General features: G+C 43.2%; 2 protein-coding genes across 3 annotated transcripts in view; both read left to right on the top strand.

Moving 5' to 3' along the window:
* The window catches only part of LOC311514991 (uncharacterized protein), a 78,630-nt gene that overhangs the window by 35,153 nt on the left and 24,123 nt on the right, over nucleotides 1–19,354 (top strand). The window lies entirely within an intron of this gene.
* Nucleotides 7,301–17,145, top strand: LOC311514990 (cell surface glycoprotein CD200 receptor 1-B-like; the record flags this gene model as incomplete). The annotated part of the gene is made up of 7 exons (XM_084617764.1): nucleotides 7,301–7,367; nucleotides 8,721–9,035; nucleotides 9,953–10,204; nucleotides 12,027–12,143; nucleotides 13,529–13,575; nucleotides 15,257–15,375; nucleotides 16,350–17,145. The coding sequence occupies 7 exons, from the start codon at nucleotides 7,301–7,303 to the stop codon at nucleotides 16,531–16,533; spliced, it is 1,101 nt and encodes a 366-aa protein (XP_084473890.1). The 3' UTR covers nucleotides 16,534–17,145.

Genomic DNA, 19,354 nt, shown 5'->3' with positions numbered 1-19,354 from the left:
ACAGACTGCTGTTTCCAGGAGCCTCTTCAGATAAGCGCCAGCCGGATCCTGCACCCCTGAGCCCCTGCCCCACCCCAGCCCCTTGCCCCAGCCTGATTGACCTCCACACCCTTTGATCCCAGCTGAGAGCACCCTCCTGCACCCCAAACCCCTCATCCCCAGCTGGAGCCTCACCCCCCATGCGCCCCAATCCCCTGCCCCAACCAAGAGCCCCCTCCCACTGTCCAAACCCCTCCATCCCAGCCCAGAGCTCCTTTCTCCACCCCAAACCCCACATTCCCAGCCCTCTCCAGAGTCACCCCCAGCCAGAGCCCTCATCGTGCCTCTGTGCCCCAATCCCCTGCCCCAACTGGCCCTCCACACAATTTCCATACCGAGATGTGGCCCTCAGGCCAAAAAGTTTGCCCACCCCGGCCTATGGAGATGAATTGGGGGTCTCAGTTCAGTTTCTAGTGGACAGGTATCCACATAATAAATTCCCATCACAACTAGTACCCTGATAGGGTTTTAGCAGGTGTGGGCGGGGGAGCAGTCAAGGATTGCACAGACACATCTCCAGTGGTGGTTATTTCAAAAGGCTGAAGCATAATGGTGCTGCTGCCTATGCTGCTCCTTCTCTGCGACCAGCCAACTCTACTGCAGGGCTGACAATCGGATTCATTTTTAATGAATTTTAGTGCTGCTGAAAGGTAGCAAAACAGCAGTGGCATTTTCCTACCGCAGTATCAATACAAATGGAAGGAGTAGAGCATGTGTTATAAAGGCTTTATCCGGCTGCTATGATCAAGTCTAAGTGACAGTTACAATTTATTTTAATGTTGCAGTAGCAACACATTAGTTAGCACAGAGTAAACAATACAAACCTGAATCTGAAAATAGTCCTTTTTTTTTTTAAATGGGTTCATTTCAGCTATGTTTGGTCCCCTTTTGTGTTTTGCTTTTCATAATAGGCTAAACTATTCAGGGAAAGTAAATCTTAAAAGTCACAAACAATTTTTTTCATTTAATGCCTAAACATCCAAACAAGGGGCAGAAACAATATTATCTGATTCCAGCTAAGCAACACCGTTCCGGTTTACAAGGGGTAAACAGTGAGGTGGCAAAATTTGCAGATGATACAAAACTACTCAAGATAGTTAAGTCCCAGGCAGACTGCAAAGAGCTACAAAAGGATCTCACAAAACTGGGTGACTGGGCAACAAAATGGCAGATGAAATTCAATGCTCATAAATGCAAAGTAATGCACGTTGGAAAACATAATCCCAACTATACATATAAAATGATGGCGTCTAAATTAGCTGTTACCACTGAAGAAAGAGATCTTGGAGTCATTGTGGATAGTTCTCTGAAAACATCCACTCAATGTGCAGTGGCAGTCAAAAAAGCAAACAAAATGTTGGGAATCATTAAAAAAGGGATAGATAATAAGACAGAAAATATCATATTGCCTCTATATAAACCCATTGTACGCCCACATCTTGAATACTGCATACAGATGTGGTCACCCCATCGCAAAAAATATATATTGGAATTAGAAAAGGTTCAGAAAAGGGCAACAAAAATGATTGGGGTATGGAACGGCTGCCATATGAGGAGAGATTAATAAGTCGGACATTTCAGCTTGGAAAAGGGACGATTAAGGGGGGATCTGATAGAGGTCTATAAAATCATGACTGGTGTGGAGAAAGTAAATAACAAAATGTTATTTACTCCTTTTCATAACACAAGTGTAAGCAGTGTCAGGATGAGCTCCACCCTGACATCTGGTGGTGAGGTGTGGTAAATTGTGGAAAAGAACTTTAGGGGCCGATCTCATTTGCATAGGCACACCCACCACGCCTAGAATGAGACCATAGCTGCCCAAATGGTCACTTTGGCTGCTGTGGGATCCCCAGTGTCTCTGTTATTGGGGCAGAAAGAATAAATTGTTATTACCCTGATTATGGGAACTGTGCTTGGAACTGTACGTGGCCTTTTGTTACGATGGAGGGATTCACCATCATCTAAGTAGCACTCGCTAGGCAAGGGTCATGGGTTCCAAAACTGTGTGAATGGAGAGAGGCTGGGGACAAGTATTAATACTTGGTGGCATGGGCCCCTTGGTGAGGGCCTTACATGCTGATTGCACTTCCTCCTCTCTCCACTGTGGAATATCAGAGCTAATTTTGATTTCATTAGAAGTCTAGTTATAGGCTGCTGAGCTCACTTTGGGCTGACAGTGCACCAGCACTGGGGCTCCCCTACTATAAGCTGAATTCACCTAAGAGCTGAAATCACTGAGTGTTGTGTTAAGTAGTGGGGGAGCCTGAAGATATATTGTGGAGCAGTTTGCGGGACGGCTGGTGAAGCAGTTCGACACGGAGCAGTGTGTGGATGGCAGGAGCTGCTTGTGGGCCGTGGAGCTGAGTGAAGGAGTTCGTGGGGCGGCTGGCAGAGCGGAGCGCAGCTGAGCGAAGGAGTTCGTGGGGCGGCTGGCGGGGCGGAGCGGAGCGGAGCGCAGCTGAGCGAAGGAGTTCGTGGGGCGGCTGGCGGAGCGGAGCGCAGCTGAGCGAAGGAGTTCGTGGGGCGGCTGGTGGAGCGGAGTGCAGCTGCGCGAAGGAGTTTTGTGGGGCGGCTGGCGGAGCGGAGCGCCGCTATGGAGCTATGGGGCGGTCAGCTTCAGATCACGTAAGGTGCCTCTTACCCCCGTCCCATTTCCACCCAGGTTGGGAGGTAAAGCTCCGCCGATAAACTTTCGAACTCTGGGGCTGCCCTGACCAGGGACAGAGACTTTTGGGGCATTGGACTTTTGGGGTTGCTGGACTCAAGAACCAAAGGGAAAAGGGCATGCCCCAATTTGCCTGGGGTGGGGTTGTTTTTGCTCATGGGTTGTGTTATGAATCCGGTTGGTGGTGTTTCCCCAACATAATGCCACATTGTTTCTCTCTGTTATTAAAAGACTTTTGCTACACTCAGACTATGTGCTTGCGAGAGGGGAAGTATTGCCTCTTGGAGGTGCCCAGCGGGGGTGGTATATATTTGTCCCAGGTCACTGGGTGGGGGCTCGAGCCGGTTTGCATTGTGTTATTGGAATCGAACCCCTAGATATTGAACCCGGCCCTTGTTGCTGCCAACTCTGACAGGCAGAAGGGTTACACAAGAACTAGGGGTCACCAAATGATATTAATAGGCAGCAGGTTTAAAACAAACAAAGGAAGTATTATTTCACAAAATGCACAGTCAACCTGTGGAACTCCTTGCCAGAGGATGTGTGAAGGCCAAGACTGTAACAGTGTTCAAAAAAGAACTAGATAAGTTCATGGATGGTAGGTCCATCAATGTGTATTAGCCAGGATGGACAGGGACAGTGCCCCTAGCCTCTGTTTGCCAGAAGCTGGGAATGGGCAACAGGGGATGGATCACTTGATAAGTACCTGTTCTGTTCATTCCCTCTGGGGCAGCTGGCTTTGGCCACTGTCAGAAGACAGGATACTGGGCTGGATGGACATTTGGTCTGACCCAGTATGACAGTTCTTATGTTCATTTTCAATCATTCACAACCATCCTGTCGAGCTAAAATTTATATGCATTGAATAAATTCAGGAAAAATCATCTGCTCATGATATTCCACAAGCAAATAATAAGGCTACTTTTAAAATAAATAAATAAATGATTTTGCAAATTATTAGCTGCATTGTAGCAAATGGTTAGTGAATTGAAAAGGCTGAGTTGGTGCTTTCATTCAAACTCTGGTTTTCAGGTGTTTGAAATTGTATTAAAAAAATTGCCTCATGCATGAGAAGTTTCAGCACAGGTTCTCAACCCAGATATGTGTGTGTCTTGCAGGAGAAAATTGTGAAGAAAATCCATTTAGCTGTGGTCTGAGCATGAATATTATTTTATATAAAATATATATTAAAACATGGTCGTTAAGGGAATTGGTGATATTTCTTACACTCAGATATCAGAAATGTAGCTTTATTTTGTTTATTTTTCTGTGCACCAAACGTTAGAGCTGGTCAGAAAAATGGAATTTTAAGTGTTAAATGATGCCATTCCAAATGACCTACTCATTAGTGTAACGCTTAGGAGGGTGGCCTCAGTGACATATCCCTCCCTTGACTCCAACATACCAGCACATGAGCCAGATCCTAAATCGTTATAGCTCCATTCAAATTGAGTAACCTTTTTGCCAGTTTATACCATCTGAGGCTTTGACCTACTGTGTGTGTGCTGTTATACTGATTGTTTAGTGTAAAGAGACTGTATCCTAAGCTGTTCTCTTTCCTCCATACCCCAAACTAAAGAGTGCGCTTACATTTAAATGCAAGGGTGATCATTCTCAGTACACACAGATTGCCCAGAAGAAAAGCTCTGTTGTAACATATTTGTGTTGCATCAATATCACTGTTTTTGTTTCAAACTGTGAAACTAATTCATACATTCACATACTAATATGTATACTTACAAATGTATCAATATTATGAATAAACATTTCTATGCATCATAACTGCATGGTGCCCTGCACAGATGATAAAAAACATGGTCCCTGCAACAAAGAATTTACACTGTTTTTGCCTTGATCTTGCAAATAATGATGCCCACTTGTATAGTTATGCTCAGTGTCCCACTGATGTCATATGCACAGATGCAACTATTTGCAGGATCGAGTGCTAAATTAGACAACTGTAGGCCATGAAGTTAAACAAAGGATAGGGAATGGGATGAGGGTTAAAACAGAAAATGAGTCATTGTGAGTGAATCATAAAAGTTTGATCATTTTAAAATAAAGACTTCTCATTCTAAGAGAAGCACTTGCAGCTTTTAAGATTCTCTCACCTAAGTGGCTGAAGCAGCACACCTGTGTGATTCTGGAATTAAGGTAAACAGACTGCTCCCTAATGCTGTGCTTAAACATTTGTCATTGTATTGCAAAACAAAAGGTCTTTTCAGAGCAAACACAAATCTAGTTGTTAGTTTATTGCAGTAGTGTCTGGAAGCCACAGTAGGACAAGGTCCATATTGATCAATGCTTCACAAAAACACACTAAGCCACAGTACCTGCTATAATGAGCTAAAGGGTAAGGCCTTGATCCTGCAATGACTCTGTATGGGCACAGCAGTGCAACCCTCGGGAGCCCCATCAATTTTTAACAAGCTATACAGTGGTGTGTTCCCACATAATCAGTTGCAGGATTGTGACCTAAACGGAAGTGATGCTGTCAATAGGATGCTCCATAAGTCTGAAAACTGGGACCCAAAGCATACATATATAATCCAGGACCATGTAGAACACACCAAGTCTTCCATTTAAAAATTAGTTATAGTTTTTGCATTGAGATATCACAGATATCACCAGTTTCCTTAACAACAAAAATTATGCTCAGCCACAGCTAAAAGGATTTTCTTCAAAATTCTCCTCTGCAAAACACATGCTTCTTGGCTGAAAATCTGTACTGAAAATTCTCATGCAGCAGGTCATCTTTTAATGAAATTTTAAGCACCTGAAAATAGCACATTTGAATGAAAGCACCATCTCATTCTTAATAATCAGTACTTCAGCATTTGCTTTAATGCAGTCAATAACTTGCAAAAGTAATTTCTTTAAAACAAAAGTCTCTTTATTTGCTTGTGGAATATCATGCATTGTGTGATATGTTACTAAATAGCATTAAATGCACCATGCCTTATTTCTCTGAAGAAAATAGGAAATAAACAAGACCTCATTTAAAAGGTTCTGGTCATTTGCAGCAAACTGCTGTCTATTCTGTTCTATTATGGAAATGGCAGCACTCTTACAGAAATTACAAAGAAGGAGGGCTTACATTCCCAGGGTTATTCTCATTAATGAATGTAGGTGCCCTATCAATTGATGGAAGATTAGATCCTGAATATTCTTATACATACATTTGCCTCAGTTTTCAAAATGGGATGCAAAGTGTCCAGGTTCTTACAAGCAGAGCACTCTTTGCTGCTGCTTTAGAATATTTGACTGATAAAAAGATCAAATAAAAACACAAAGAGATTTCTATCAGTGAATGGATGCATACTACTAGTACTAATAAATAAAAAAGTCAGCTGTAGAGAGATTGACATTTATTTGTGAAACAAGTTTCTTCATTTTCATGAACCTTTAGTCAAAGCTGGATATAACTTTTGCTGATATACCTTCTTGAGGGGTCAGAAAAAATATCTGAAATAGCCTGACAAAGGGTCTTTTACAGAACATTTATTTTGAAGGGAAGCCAATGATTTGTTTCATGTTCTAACTTTGCTCTTCTCTCAAAACAGGAAATTATTTGCGGGGACATACATAGTGACCCATTATTACAAGTCCTCGTCATTACCTTCATTTTGTACAGTTTCCCTGAATCCCCTCCCAACACATGTGTCATAAATATAAAGGGAAGGGTAAACCCCTTTGAAATCTCTCCTGGCCAGGGGAAAGCTCCTCTCACCTGTAAAGGGTTAAGAAGCTAAAGGTAACCTCGCTGGCACCTGACTAAAATGACCAATGAGGAGACAAGATACTTTCAAAAGCTGGGAGGAGGGAGAGAAACAAAGGGTCTGTGTCTGTCTATATGCTGGTTTCTGCCAGGGATAGACCAGGAATGGAGTCTTAGAACTTTTAGTAAGTAATCTAGCTAGGTATGTGTTAGATTATGATTTCTTTAAATGGCTGAGAAAAGAATTGTGCTGAATAGAATAAGTATTTCTGTCTGTGTATCTTTTTTGTAACTTAAGATTTTGCCTAGAGGGGTTCTCTATGTTTTTGAATCTAATTACCCTGTAAGATATCTACCATCCTGATTTTACAGGGGGGATTTCTTTATTTCTATTTACTTCTATTTTTATTAAAAGTCTTCTTCTTGTAAGAAACTGAATGTTTTTTCATTGTTCTCAGATCCAAGGGTTTGGGTCTGTGGTCACCTATGCAAATTGGTGAAGCTTTTTATCCAACATTTCCCAGGAAAGGGGGGGTGCAAGTGTTGGGAGGATTGTTCATTGTTCTTAAGATCCAAGGGTCTGGGTCTGTAGTCACTTAGGCAAATTGGTGAGGCTTTTTACCAAACCTTGTCCAGGAAGTGGGGTGCAAGGTTTTGGGAAGTATTTTGGGGGGAAGGACGCGTCCAAACAGCTCTTCCCCAGTAACCAGTATTAGTTTGGTGGTGGTAGCGGCCAGTCCAAGGACAACGGGTGGAATATTTTGTACCTTGGGGAAGTTTTGACCTAAGCTGGTAAAGATAAGCTTAGGAGGTTTTTCATGCAGGTCCCCACATCTGTACCCTAGAGTTCAGAGTCGGGGAGGAACCTTGACAACATGGCCCAGATGTGGCCAATTCTGGCTGACTTCCTTCTTTTCCTAATTAAAGTGGTTCAAGGGCCAGGTAAGCGTGGAAGATCATTAAATGAATGTAATACCATGAGTTCCAGAGGACTGCTATGTAGTCTCTTCTTTCAACAAACTGTTACTCTAAAATTGACAAGGGAAAACTACTGAATAAAGCAAGCCACAGTACAAACAAAGGAGAGGCTCTACTACAAAAGAAAAATAAACTTCACAGACAGATTTGGCCAAGGCAGCAGGAGTAATTCTGCTATTTAATGTGAAAGCAGAAGAGTGACACGAATTAGGATTACAGTACACACAATCTTTCTGCAAACAATTTATGGTCAGTTTCCACAAGAGGTGGAACTGACTTGAAAGTTATTGTACTCAGGAAAACAACCCACATCCCCTCACCTTCCAGCACGATTTAAAAGCAAAGAGGAAATTTTATGATAACAATCTCCATCCCCACTCTTGAATTTAGATATTCCAAGTTAGAAGAGACACCATCTTTGGCAGCGTTTTGATCTGTAACCACTGGTGGTAGGGAAAAGTGGCATGACTCAATTCCCACTTGTGGATGGCAGCACAGTTAATATGAAGGCCCCATAGAGTACAATTTAATGCGAATCACCAGGGTTGAAAATTTGCTGTATAGACAGGACTTTTCTGTGTCCCTGTAACTGTACTGATGCTGTGGGCAACCTGGGGTTTTAAAGATTGCTACAAGTGTGTGATTAGGTTCCATCTATATTACAGGTTGTTGGGTTTTTTTTAGCTGTGTTATAATCAGGTCCTCCAAGGAATTTCCTTCCTTTCTTGAGTGGTTCCCTCACCCTACCACTTTCTCAAAGCCCTCTATCAAGGTGAACAAAATTCCGTGGCAGTTGAGGCTTTCATTGTGACTTTAGCCCACCATCATGAATCAATAAAAGGCACCACAAGGCACTGTCTCCCAGGCACACCCAATTCCTGACGCCAGACAAGCAGGAGACTGGGCATGGAAAATAAACACATCTTTTATGTGGCAGCATAGAGCACTAACATAGAGTTGCCAGCCCATTGGATAAATTCTTGAGCAGCAAAGAAATGAAAGAAGTTAGTCTCCAACTTCATAGTGTCTGTAAATGGTGACCGAGGCCTAGGATCTGCAGTAGCAAGGTGCTTCCATAGAAGGTGGGACTAGTGAGGTCAGTCCTGGAAACTGATGTCACTCTGGCACATCTCAAGTTCTCATCTAATTTTTAAACCATTTACCATAAATATACAGAGAAGGGTCCAGGATCTGCTGCAGGAAGAGGTTTCAATACAGTATGAGAGCAGAGATGTTTGATCCTAATGAAATTAAAACTCCATAAACTATAATGTCAGCTTGAGTGATGTTTTTAATTCCACTTTTCTTCCCATGTAGCTGACAGCACAGTGCCTGCAGTGGTAGGTACCAGGGCTGTGCTGAGATGCCGTAACACCTCAGTGTCATCTCTGATTTCAGTAGTATGGAAAATAAGATCAAAGACTGGAAGTCACTGCTTGTTGGCATATAGAGCTGATACCAATAAGACAGACAAAACAAACTGCAATGAGAGGATGACTTGGGAATCTAGTCCTTATCATGACCCTGCCCTTCAGATTCACCCTGTGAGACTTGCTGATGAGGGTAATTACACCTGTGAAATTGCAACCAGCGATGGGACTTTTTGCCTAGTCTCTGCTCTCATTGTGTTAGGTAAGAAACACCTTGTGTGTCTTGTTTTTTGTGATTGAAATGAGGAAGAGCTCTGTGGAGCTCAAAAGCTTTTCTCTCTCACCAACAGAAGTTGGTCCAATAAAAGATATTACCTCACCCACCTTATCATAATTCATGTCACTTGACTTTTCCTTCTTGGTACTTGCCTCTCAGATAATGGCTAAGCTATTGTCTGTCCCCTGCCTCTTCTTAATCTGAGTTTTTTTTCTGTCTGATCAAGGGCAGAATATGTATTGCTGGTGTCTAGACTGAATAGTTCCATGTGATTCCTTCTTGCCCTGCCCACTTCCCTTTCCTACTGTCAAATTCTGAATTCTTCCCATGTATTCAAAAAAATTCCAGCTGTGATTTTTACCATGCTGTGTTCTCTTCAGTCTGTGTTTTGCTAACAGATAGTCATATCCCTTGTTGTAATAATAGACTCTAAAGCCAGAAAGAACCACTGTGATCATCTAGACTGACTTCCTTTAAAACACAGGCTATAGAACTCCCCTGAAATAATTCCCGTTTGAACTAGAGTATAGCTTTTAGAAAAGCATCCAACCTTGATTTAAAAATTGCCAGTGATGGAGAATCCCATGCCTTTCCTTTTGCTGCCTCCCCACTGCCATCATCATCATCATCTTCTTCTGTTTTTGCTGTGATCTTCATGCACAAAACAAAGGGGGTCAAGACTTTCAAAAGCAACTAGTGATTTTCAGGTGTCCAATTCAGGTCTTTTTAAGATGTCTTGACTTTTCAGAGGGTGGGTGTTCAGCACATTCTGAAAATCCAGCCCCTTTGAAGTGTCTCAGTTTGGGCACCCAAACATCGCTAGTCACTTTTGAAGGCCTTGGTAGGGGAATTTTTTCCTACTGCAATAAAAAAAACTCAACTATTTCCCCCCTCTCCTGCAGTCCCTCCTGCGGTGACTCTGACTCATGATAGCAACGGGGTTGTTGTGTGCCACGCGTCTGCAGGGAAACCAGCTGCAGAAATCTCATGGGCTCAAGGGAATGGTCGCAGCATAGAGAACAAAACTCATCACACCAATGGAACAGTGACCACACTCAGCAGTATGTCTATGATCAATAGCACCAATGCTCACGTGACCTGCTTAGTTATCCATCCAGCCATGAACCAGACCCAGACTATAGAACTATCACCCAGTAAGTACCACTTCTCCGTAACTGGTCTCTGTTACTCCATGTACATCTCTACTTTATCAGTTCAGACAAGTGCCAGTGCAAATGGTGAGGGCCAAGGAACTTTGCTGAGTTACTTTGATGTGCTACACTGAATGTTAATGGGGTAAAGCTCTAAAGAAACACTCTACAACAATAGACAAATGATGCATTTCTATACTCCACTTTCTACAGAATGTCTAGAGCATTCTAGAACGAAGCTGTTGTAATGGCCCTTGCAGCTCCCCTGCAGTGCTCGCTCTCTCCTCCTTGACTGATGTAGTGAGAGTTCCCCCTCCTGTTTCAATCACCGGGGACAGCCACAATGTCTCAAGTAGCCACAGATTTGTCACACTGGTTTTAGAAGTGGGATTTGAACCCCAGGTGCTGAATTATATCTAGCTATATAGAAAGATCAGCTTAGCACAGCCCTTGTTACTGGCTCAGCCAGGAGACATTTCCTTTGGGCTCATCTGATACAGCTGCTATCTAAGGTCTCAAGGGTTCTTGTCCAATGCTTGAATGTGGCACTGTGTAGGGTGCAGTCCCACAGCAAAGTCAGCCTCCAGACAGAGGTCACCACTAGCTGCTTAGAGTCCAAACCTGGTCTCTGCCAATGAGCTGGGCAGGTGTCCACATTGCGAACTCCCAGCACAGTGGACACCAGAAGACCCTTTGTCACAAAAGTGTCCTTGGCAGAGCACCCCCTTCAGGAGTTCCATGAGGAGCGCAATTGTGCAGGTCAAATTGCCCCCACCCCAGCAGACACTGTGAGATGTATCAGTCTAACAGGGGCCAGCCCTCAGCCCTCCAGCTGAGGCCTTTTGGCTGTTTCAGGGTTCTCAGGGTTCCAGGTGAAACAACAGGACAGTCCCCTATCAGCAAACAAGGTTAAATAAAAGGAAAAGGAAGAAAACATGCAGGCAGCTTTAGTCAGGATATTGGCCCCTCTTACTTCAGAGGGCCTTGGAAATATCACAGTCCAACTCAGAGTTGACTGGTCTCTAGTACAAGTCTGTCTCCTTCCCCTTCTTAGCCCAGGGAATCCATGTCGGCCTTCTGCAACGGCAGGACTCTGCAGGGTGTCAGACCTCTCTCAACAGCCTCTTCCCTTCCCAAGGTTGCCCCCACCTGAGTGGAGGTCCCTCCTTTTAACTCCTCCTCCAGTTCTGGCAGGATTTGCATGTGTGGAGGGGCAGGGCCACTGCAGCCCCAAGCAGCTCCTTACCCTCATCCTTGCTGGTATGGGGTTTATATAGCCTGTCATAGTTATTGTTAGAATTCACAGCAGAGAGACCAAGAACCAAACAGGACATGAAGACTGAGCTATGCTCTCCTTCCCTGAGGACAGTCACTTATCATCAGGGCTGAAACACAATGGCAGGGTGTGAGGGGAAGCTTGGTCTGGTGTCCACAGCACTAAATTTACTTGACTAAAGAGAGACACAGTACAATTGGCATTCCACCCACAAGAATGGATCAGGCTAACCCACCTGTAGGGTGATTCCTGAACACAAGGAGAACCACTGTGATTCTGGGGCTTCATCTGGATTTAACTCTTCCAAAGACACCATGTTAGGTGTCCATGTAGTTTTCAGAGGAGCCTGATGTAAGATATTGTAATAAACTGGCCAGAGGGGAGTGATTGAGAGTGTGTGTGTGTGTAGGTATGAGCTCTCTGTCTCATACACCCTAAGAGCAGAGGACAAACTCCCCTCTCCATGGCTTGGGTAAAATCCAATAGTTATATAATCTGTGGATTTCTCCATCAAGCTTTATAACTTTCATTGTATTGGTATCTTGGCAGAACTTTCTGCAGACATGACACTTTCACCCATACTCCATTATTTCCTGATATGCACCTCTTCGTGTGTCGCTGTTGCAGTTGTTGCTCTGATTTTATACCAGACTTTAAAATGCAGAGGAAAGCCATTTGGAACTTAGTCACTTACTGCTTCATAAGGGGTGGAAATGCCCCAGCATCACATTACTGACTCTGCATGTTTACAAGGAAATATACCTTATCACTGACCTGTTTGGCCAGGTTGAGGTTGAGGGAAAAGCTCAGGGCTCCAGTTACTGACGATGTCCAAGACCTATGGAAATGTGCTAAAGAAATAGTGGTGATTTTTCTACAGAACTTTTAAACCAACCCAAGAATTCCACAGCAGAGGTATAATTCTCTGTTAAATTCTATATGTGTCTGAAAATTTTTGTAGAACAGATATTCTTTATTTCAAGATGAGGGGTTTTAGAATAATTGAATAGAACCTCTATTGGTTTCATCTGCATTCAATCCTATGGGCTTTGTATTAAGGGCTGTGTCCCTGTTTAGATATACAAAAATGTTTCATTACCTCGTGGCTGACTTACCTAGTAGGGGGAAATATCCCTTTATTCTGCCACTGCCAGATGATGGAAGTGCCCCAGTGCTCTTACTAACTGGATGGGAGAAGTGCACCTATGCAATCAGTGATGGTTTTCTCGACCTCTTGTGAATGTTAGAGCTATGTCTGAGGGTATGTCTATACAGCAAAAGCTGGGCATGGGCTAGCCTACCTGAGCTAGCTTCAATCCAGCTAGCACCGGTAACCATAACAGTGAAGACAGTGCCGCACAGGCTTCAGAGCAGGCTACTGAGCTGAGTATGTATCCAAAGTCTATGCTGGGCTTATGCTTCCTGCACAGCAGTGAAGACAATGTAATTGTAACCCACGTTAGCTGGATTCAAGTTAGCTCAGGCAGGCTAGGCCATGCCCAGCTTTTGCTGTGTAGACATATCCTGATACAAGGGGGTTTAATATTTCCCCTGTATGTTTTAGAATGGGGCCAAAAGGCCATTGAATTTCACTTTCACATCCTGCCTGGGAGGTGGGTGGATGATCTGCCATTAGGTGTAGCATCTCTCTCTTCTTTCTACCATTTCCTTGTTATCGAAACTCCTGTGATAATTTCCTCCAGCCCTGGGGGCCAGATGTGAAACTTCTATTTAAGATGGAAGCCTCCACCCAATTAGACCTGTTCAATTCAATATCTGCAAGCTTCTCAGACAGCAGACTTTAACTTTCACATATTCTTACTTCTACTGGAGTATCTGAACATGTTCTAGAAATGGAAAGTAAAACAATCGCAAACCTGCTGGCAATAAAGGAATTCTAACAGAGACAATACAACTGTCAACTAAGCCAAGGAGTTCAGCTGTGTTGAGATGAAAGTTTTTCAACTAATAGCAGAGGAAGTATAGATGATAACTACAGTGTGTGTGTTGTCCCATCAAACCACTTTGATCTGATGATGTCTTATTTTCAGCCTCCTGGTTAACTGGACTGGCAGATACTGCCACAGTGCCGAATACAGTAATTAGAATTTGTTCTTATTTTGGGCTGACACATCCAGTTTCATTTTAACTTACTTGGTCTCACACAGCCCCCAGATGTCAATTTCTATGTTTTTGTGTCATTGTTTATGTGGCTATATATTAATGAAAATGTCTGTGACCTGTATGTTTGTGTCTGTTTTTGTGTTTGTTTAAAATGCACGAAGTAATTGCATAATTGTAGGCAAGGAATGTAATGCAACATCTGCCATAAAAATATCATAAATTATTTATTAGAAAGATAATGCAGCTTTAAGGTTGAGTTTTTGAATGCACTGACTTTCCTGAGATCAGAATTATGGTTCCCATGTCAACCTTAACTCTGCCCTTGTGTATGTAAGCAGTATACTAGAGTCTTTGATTCCACATCGCATTCTGCATGAGTAAACGGGTATTGCACATCCATAGCATTTTGTTTTCGTCTATAGGTACAGAAAAGCTGCACTTGCTTTCCCTTATGTTGTATTATCTGTCAAGCTGTATTATGTCACATGGGCCACTGCTGTGTGATTGTGTAGTGAAAGGCCCCGTGGTGATGCACACATTCTAGGAGAAAGAGGTAAAGTGTTTGTGGGAGCTAGCTCTCTGAACTCTCTGATTTTGTACAGTTAAAATCTAAATATTGACCTTCGCTTTTAAATATAATTTCCTTCAGTACAATTGAAATGCTAGATAGATACAGTATGAAAATACCTACCAAAGGTTTGGCCCCACTGAAGTTACTGAAGAAAACACCCATGGACTTCAGTAAGGTCAGGAACTTAAAGCAGGTTTTCACTGTAATTTTGCGGTGGTAGTGATGCCACAGTCTCTCTAGACCTTATTGTTTTTTACTCATCAGGCTGTCTAGTTTCAACCATCCTTGTTCAGCACCTCTCTCTGTCATCTTATTATCTACACAGCAGCTTCGTTACCCTCTGCAGATTAATAACATTCAGAATTATTATTGCACTTGTGCAGGCTGGCAGGGATATATTAAAAACTATGAAGCCTGATATGAACAGTGAGGAATAGAGGAAGGTAACAAACTGGCTAAACCCTGAGAGGTGAGGAGCACCTGTTGAGCTTGCAAAGCTCCCTTTGGTCAGCGGGAGTTTCAGGAAATAAGTCGGTGTTCAGCTCCTCTCAGGACCTGGCATAAAGCGAGTACATTACAAATGAAGAAATATCTCCTTATTCAGGGATGTTTGCATGCGAAAGCAAGGAGACTACCTATAGAACTAAAGGAAAATCTGGGGGGATTTTTCTTTCCGTAATAGTCCTGTATTTGTGCTGGAAATGGCCCAACTTGTTGATCACTTTAGATAAGCTATTACCAGCAGGAGAGTGGGGTGGGAGGAGGTATTGTTTCATATTCTCTGTGTGTATATAAAGTCTGCTGCAGTTTCCACAGTATGCATCCGATGAAGTGAGCTGTAGCTCACGAAAGCTCATGCTCAAATAAATTGGTTAGTCTCTAAGGTGCCACAAGTACTCCTTTTCTTTTTGCGAATACAGACTAACACGGCTGTTACTCTGAAACCTGAGAGAGAGAGAGCATTTAAGCAAAATCACCAAATATTATTTGATTACTTCTTAATGGGAACAACAATTCTGCTTAAGCAGATGCCTTTGTGTGATTTTTGTGGTTAGATTTTTTGTTTTGTCTCACTCTTCTGCAGTTTGTTTGCTCCCAGTGCCTTTCAGTAGCAGTGATACACGCTGAATTGCTTCGCTGCCTATTCCTAGCTGTTGTTTTATCTCCTTCCAGGTTGGTTACTATTGGGCCGTTACTCTGGAGGTCAATCAGCTGTCCCTGGCAAGGGCAAAGCTGAATGCACAGATCCTAACCCAGTGTAGCTAGTACCACTCCCGACTCCCTGGGTCTGATCAGTAGCACAATGGGCTGTGCAGCTTCTCAGACAACAGTGTTACTATGAAAGTAAAACAGCGACTTCTATTCATTGTAAATTCCGCTTAATGATGGCAGCGACCCATCAGAGTGTCCCAAGCAAGAGAATTTCACCATGTCCTCAGTTATGTTATACTGTTAGCGTCAGCATTTTATAAACAGCTTTGCATGTTGCTGTTGCAAAGTGAAGGAGAGTTATTGTATCTGTGAAAAGATGCCTGCTGGGCTCACCCTGCATTAAAGGTCTGTGCTCTTGACAACAATTCTAGGTGGGTGGAAGGACAATGTCTGAGTAGGAGGTGATTTGGCCCAAACCCCCCAGCAATAGCTACACCACAGTTTCATGTCCTGAGTCATATAGTCTCAGACAAGTGCAAATGTTGCTGTCCTAAACGGTGATATGGGGAAGGGGAACGAGATTACAGGGCCTGAACTGAACAGGTCTCTCATTCTTTCCTGTAATAGGTTGGTAATTTACGACATGGTGGTGGTGGTGGTTGGTATTCTCATAGTATGTAGGCAGGGGGGCTGGAACAACTTGTATAGTGGAAGTGCTGAGAGCCATTGAACCAAACAAACCCTGTATATATGATGGAAACCACTTCAAGTCAGGGGGTGCGGCAGAGCCCCTAGTTCCAACACTTATGTGTGTAGGAGTCTGAGTCATGGACCAGGTCCTCACTAAGCTGCTGTATTTCTCTCTACCCTCAAGTGTCACCATCTCTGCTCCATCTCTTCATTCAGAGTAAATTGTGATGGAACTTCACACGTCATTGTCCTGATTTCATCCATTTCACTTTGGTCTGTATTTGGGATGTTGTATAAAAATATGCTTAATGTATTGATTTTTCTTTGTATTGCAGACTGGGAATAACCTCAAACTCACATCCAGGCCTGGGACAGTTAACACAACTAACTCTTCCACCGTGGAAAGTATCTATCAGAATTACAGTGTACAGAACATACATAAAAAGGTTAATTCTCTTAAAACATAAAGGCAAAGAATCTAGTCCTAGCTCAGCTATTTTCTGTATCAAGAATATCTAACGCATCCTGGGACCGTTCTGAAATGGGGCTAGAAGTCCTGCAGCACATACATATACCTGCTCCAAAAATTCTGTCCTTTCTGTCAGGAAGACTTGGCTTTGATCCACCTATTGCAGATTCCTCTCGGAGTTGCTGAATTACTTTTCTGTGGTTGGCCTTCATAAATTGAAGGAGTTCTTATTGTCTTCATCGCTCAGGAAAATGGAGGCAGAAAGACGGGTGGGGAACAACATGTTTTAGTAAATTTTCTCCCTCTTTGGATGTCCATAAATACTTTTGTCTGAAATGTTAAGGCCCAAGCTTCAAAAACATTCATCAAAATGTCATCTGTAAGCTGGAGCCTTGGGCATGCAAAATGAATACCTGTGTGCCTAGTTGCCAGCCGACTGTGAGAACATGGGAATTGCATTTTGACAGTTGCACTACCCCTGGAATCCTGTGGTGGAAACAAGTGAAACTAAGGACCCCAAAAACTCCTAAGGATAGGGAGCCCCCCCATTACAGAAATGCAATACTTGTCTAGCTGGCAGAATTAAAAGAAGTTTTACTAGGTAGAAAAAATGGTTTACATTCAGAATTAGCAACATGGGACTGGTAGCAGCTGATCTTACATTATATCCTATGACTTTTTTTTTCTTTTTTTAATTTTTCTGATTGGCTTCTGTCATTATATATGTAAGGTCTATACAAAACAAATGCATTTGCACCTGATCTGTAAGTGGGAATGAGTGATGGGCAACACTGAAAAGTTTAGTTCAAGTAAACATCTAAAAACCATGAATGTGTGTCTGAATCTGCATCCAAACCTCTTTGGGTATACAGTTATTTGACCACTTAGAAATGAATGGCCATGCAGTGCTCAGATATTTATGTTAGGTACTCAGAGGACTTCAGGACTGAGCAACATAAAAATACAAAGGACCAGATTGTGGGCAACCTGTGCAGGGACAGAAAGGGGAGAAACTTGTTCCTTTACATCCTGGTGCAGCCTTCCTTGCATCTTGGTATGTGGAGATAGGTGGAGGTAGTTATTTACCTCCACCTATCTCTGTTTACTATTGGGATGATAATCTCCCAAGAACAGACTTTGTCATAGAGCTGGTAGAAACTTAGAATTTCCATTCTGCAGATTCCAGTTCCATTCTGATTTGGAATGATATCTAGAAAATTCCAAAATTTCCTGTGGACAGGAAACCCTGAAAAATTTTCAGTTTGGAAAAATCAGAACATTTCTCTTCAGTGGCCAGCTGCCTGCAGTAGGGGACAGCTGTGGGAATCCCGCCAGAATCGGGGGTGTCTCCTGTTGTGCAACAAGGAGCCGGAAAGCTCTGAGAGCCTCAGCTTCAGTTGGGGCTTCTTGGCTTCCATGTATGGCAGGGCTAGAGTGCCACTGCTAAAGAAACTGCTTCTGAGAACAAGTGACTGTCTGATCAGGAAGCGATCAAGATCCAGGGACAGTATTTGTCATTCGTTTGTGAAGGTATAACGGTAGCGTTGATAATGACCCCTGTCATGAGAGGTATTGCATTTGGATCTCTGACCCGGATTATGTGTTGAGACTGCACCGTAAAGTTTCAGTTGCTTGCCAGTGTTTCTGCATGTCACACTATTATTGTGCACTTGTACATACACACAGAATTATGGTGCTGTATTGGCTGCATAAGCTTATTGGCTGGGTAGTGCTCTGGTTCCTCCTGGTATGGCCTGCTGCCACCCTTGGACCAGACAGCGGAGTGGAGCAGATGCAGCAGTGGACAGAATTCCAACTATGGAACCCAGCACAAAAAGCTGGGCCCCAGGATTTTTCCAGTTTGTGGGTCTCTGCAGCCCCATCTCTGAGACATAAGGTACCAGGACTCTGCCTTCCAACTCCCTGCCTTATAGGTGATGTCAGCAGCTGCAGCCCACGAAGCTCACTGTGGACCCTGTGGGGTGATATTTAGGGGGTGGGGAGTTTCCATGAAGAAGAGGGAGTGGGAAGGAGGCACACACTGGGGGATTTCTAGGAAGGAATGGGAGATTTGGGGTTGAGGGAGTTCCTAGCAACCAAGGTGGTGTGTGTAGAAAGCGGAGACCTGAGGAGAGGTGAGGTGTTTTTAGGGTGCTGAGGCAAAGAAGGGGAAGGCAGCAGAGCTGGCTGATACCGGGGGAGGGCATTATGGGCAAGTTTAATAGGGAATGAGGGTGGCTGAGTAGTGGAGGTTCATTAACAGTACGACTAAAATGAAGTCTCCACTTTGTCCTGCCAGCCCAGCCACTGAGCTGAAAATGTGGCAAAACAACCTTTAACTTGAGTTTTGGGACCTAACTTTTAGAGCACACTCAAAAAGGAAAACAAATGTAATAATAAATATTGAACTATTTGTTTTGAAATATTTTCACATATACTTGAATGAAAGAAATTGCATCTGCTGTTTTATTCTTCTTATGGGAGAGGATCCCTTGGTCCCCTCTACATTTGTACAGGTTTGCACATTTAGATTCCTCAGAAGCAGTTGGTGGCAAAAAGGCTATCCAAGAAAATACAAAAGTCTACTTCCTGCTGCATCTGTCCCGAAGATTCTCTCATTCTCTTGGCCCCAGAGTTGGTAGTGGTGCTTTTTCAATCTGTGACTCCCAGGGATGCCTTTGTAACTCTTCATATCTAGGAATGAAACCACCCTTCCTGGAAAAGAGCCACCTGCTCCAAAAACCAGCAGCTTGTTTGCCTAGCTTCACAAGTTGTCATGAACACACCACCCTAGCTTTCTAATCTCTACATTGACTCCCCATTGAATACAGACACCAGTTCAAGATCTCGGTCATGTAACTCAAAACCCTC

Source organism: Lepidochelys olivacea, assembly GCF_965140295.1.
Source record: "Lepidochelys olivacea isolate rLepOli2 genome assembly, chromosome: 1".
Classification (NCBI taxonomy): domain Eukaryota; kingdom Metazoa; phylum Chordata; order Testudines; family Cheloniidae; genus Lepidochelys; species Lepidochelys olivacea.
This window is presented reverse-complemented; position numbering and strand designations above follow the sequence as displayed.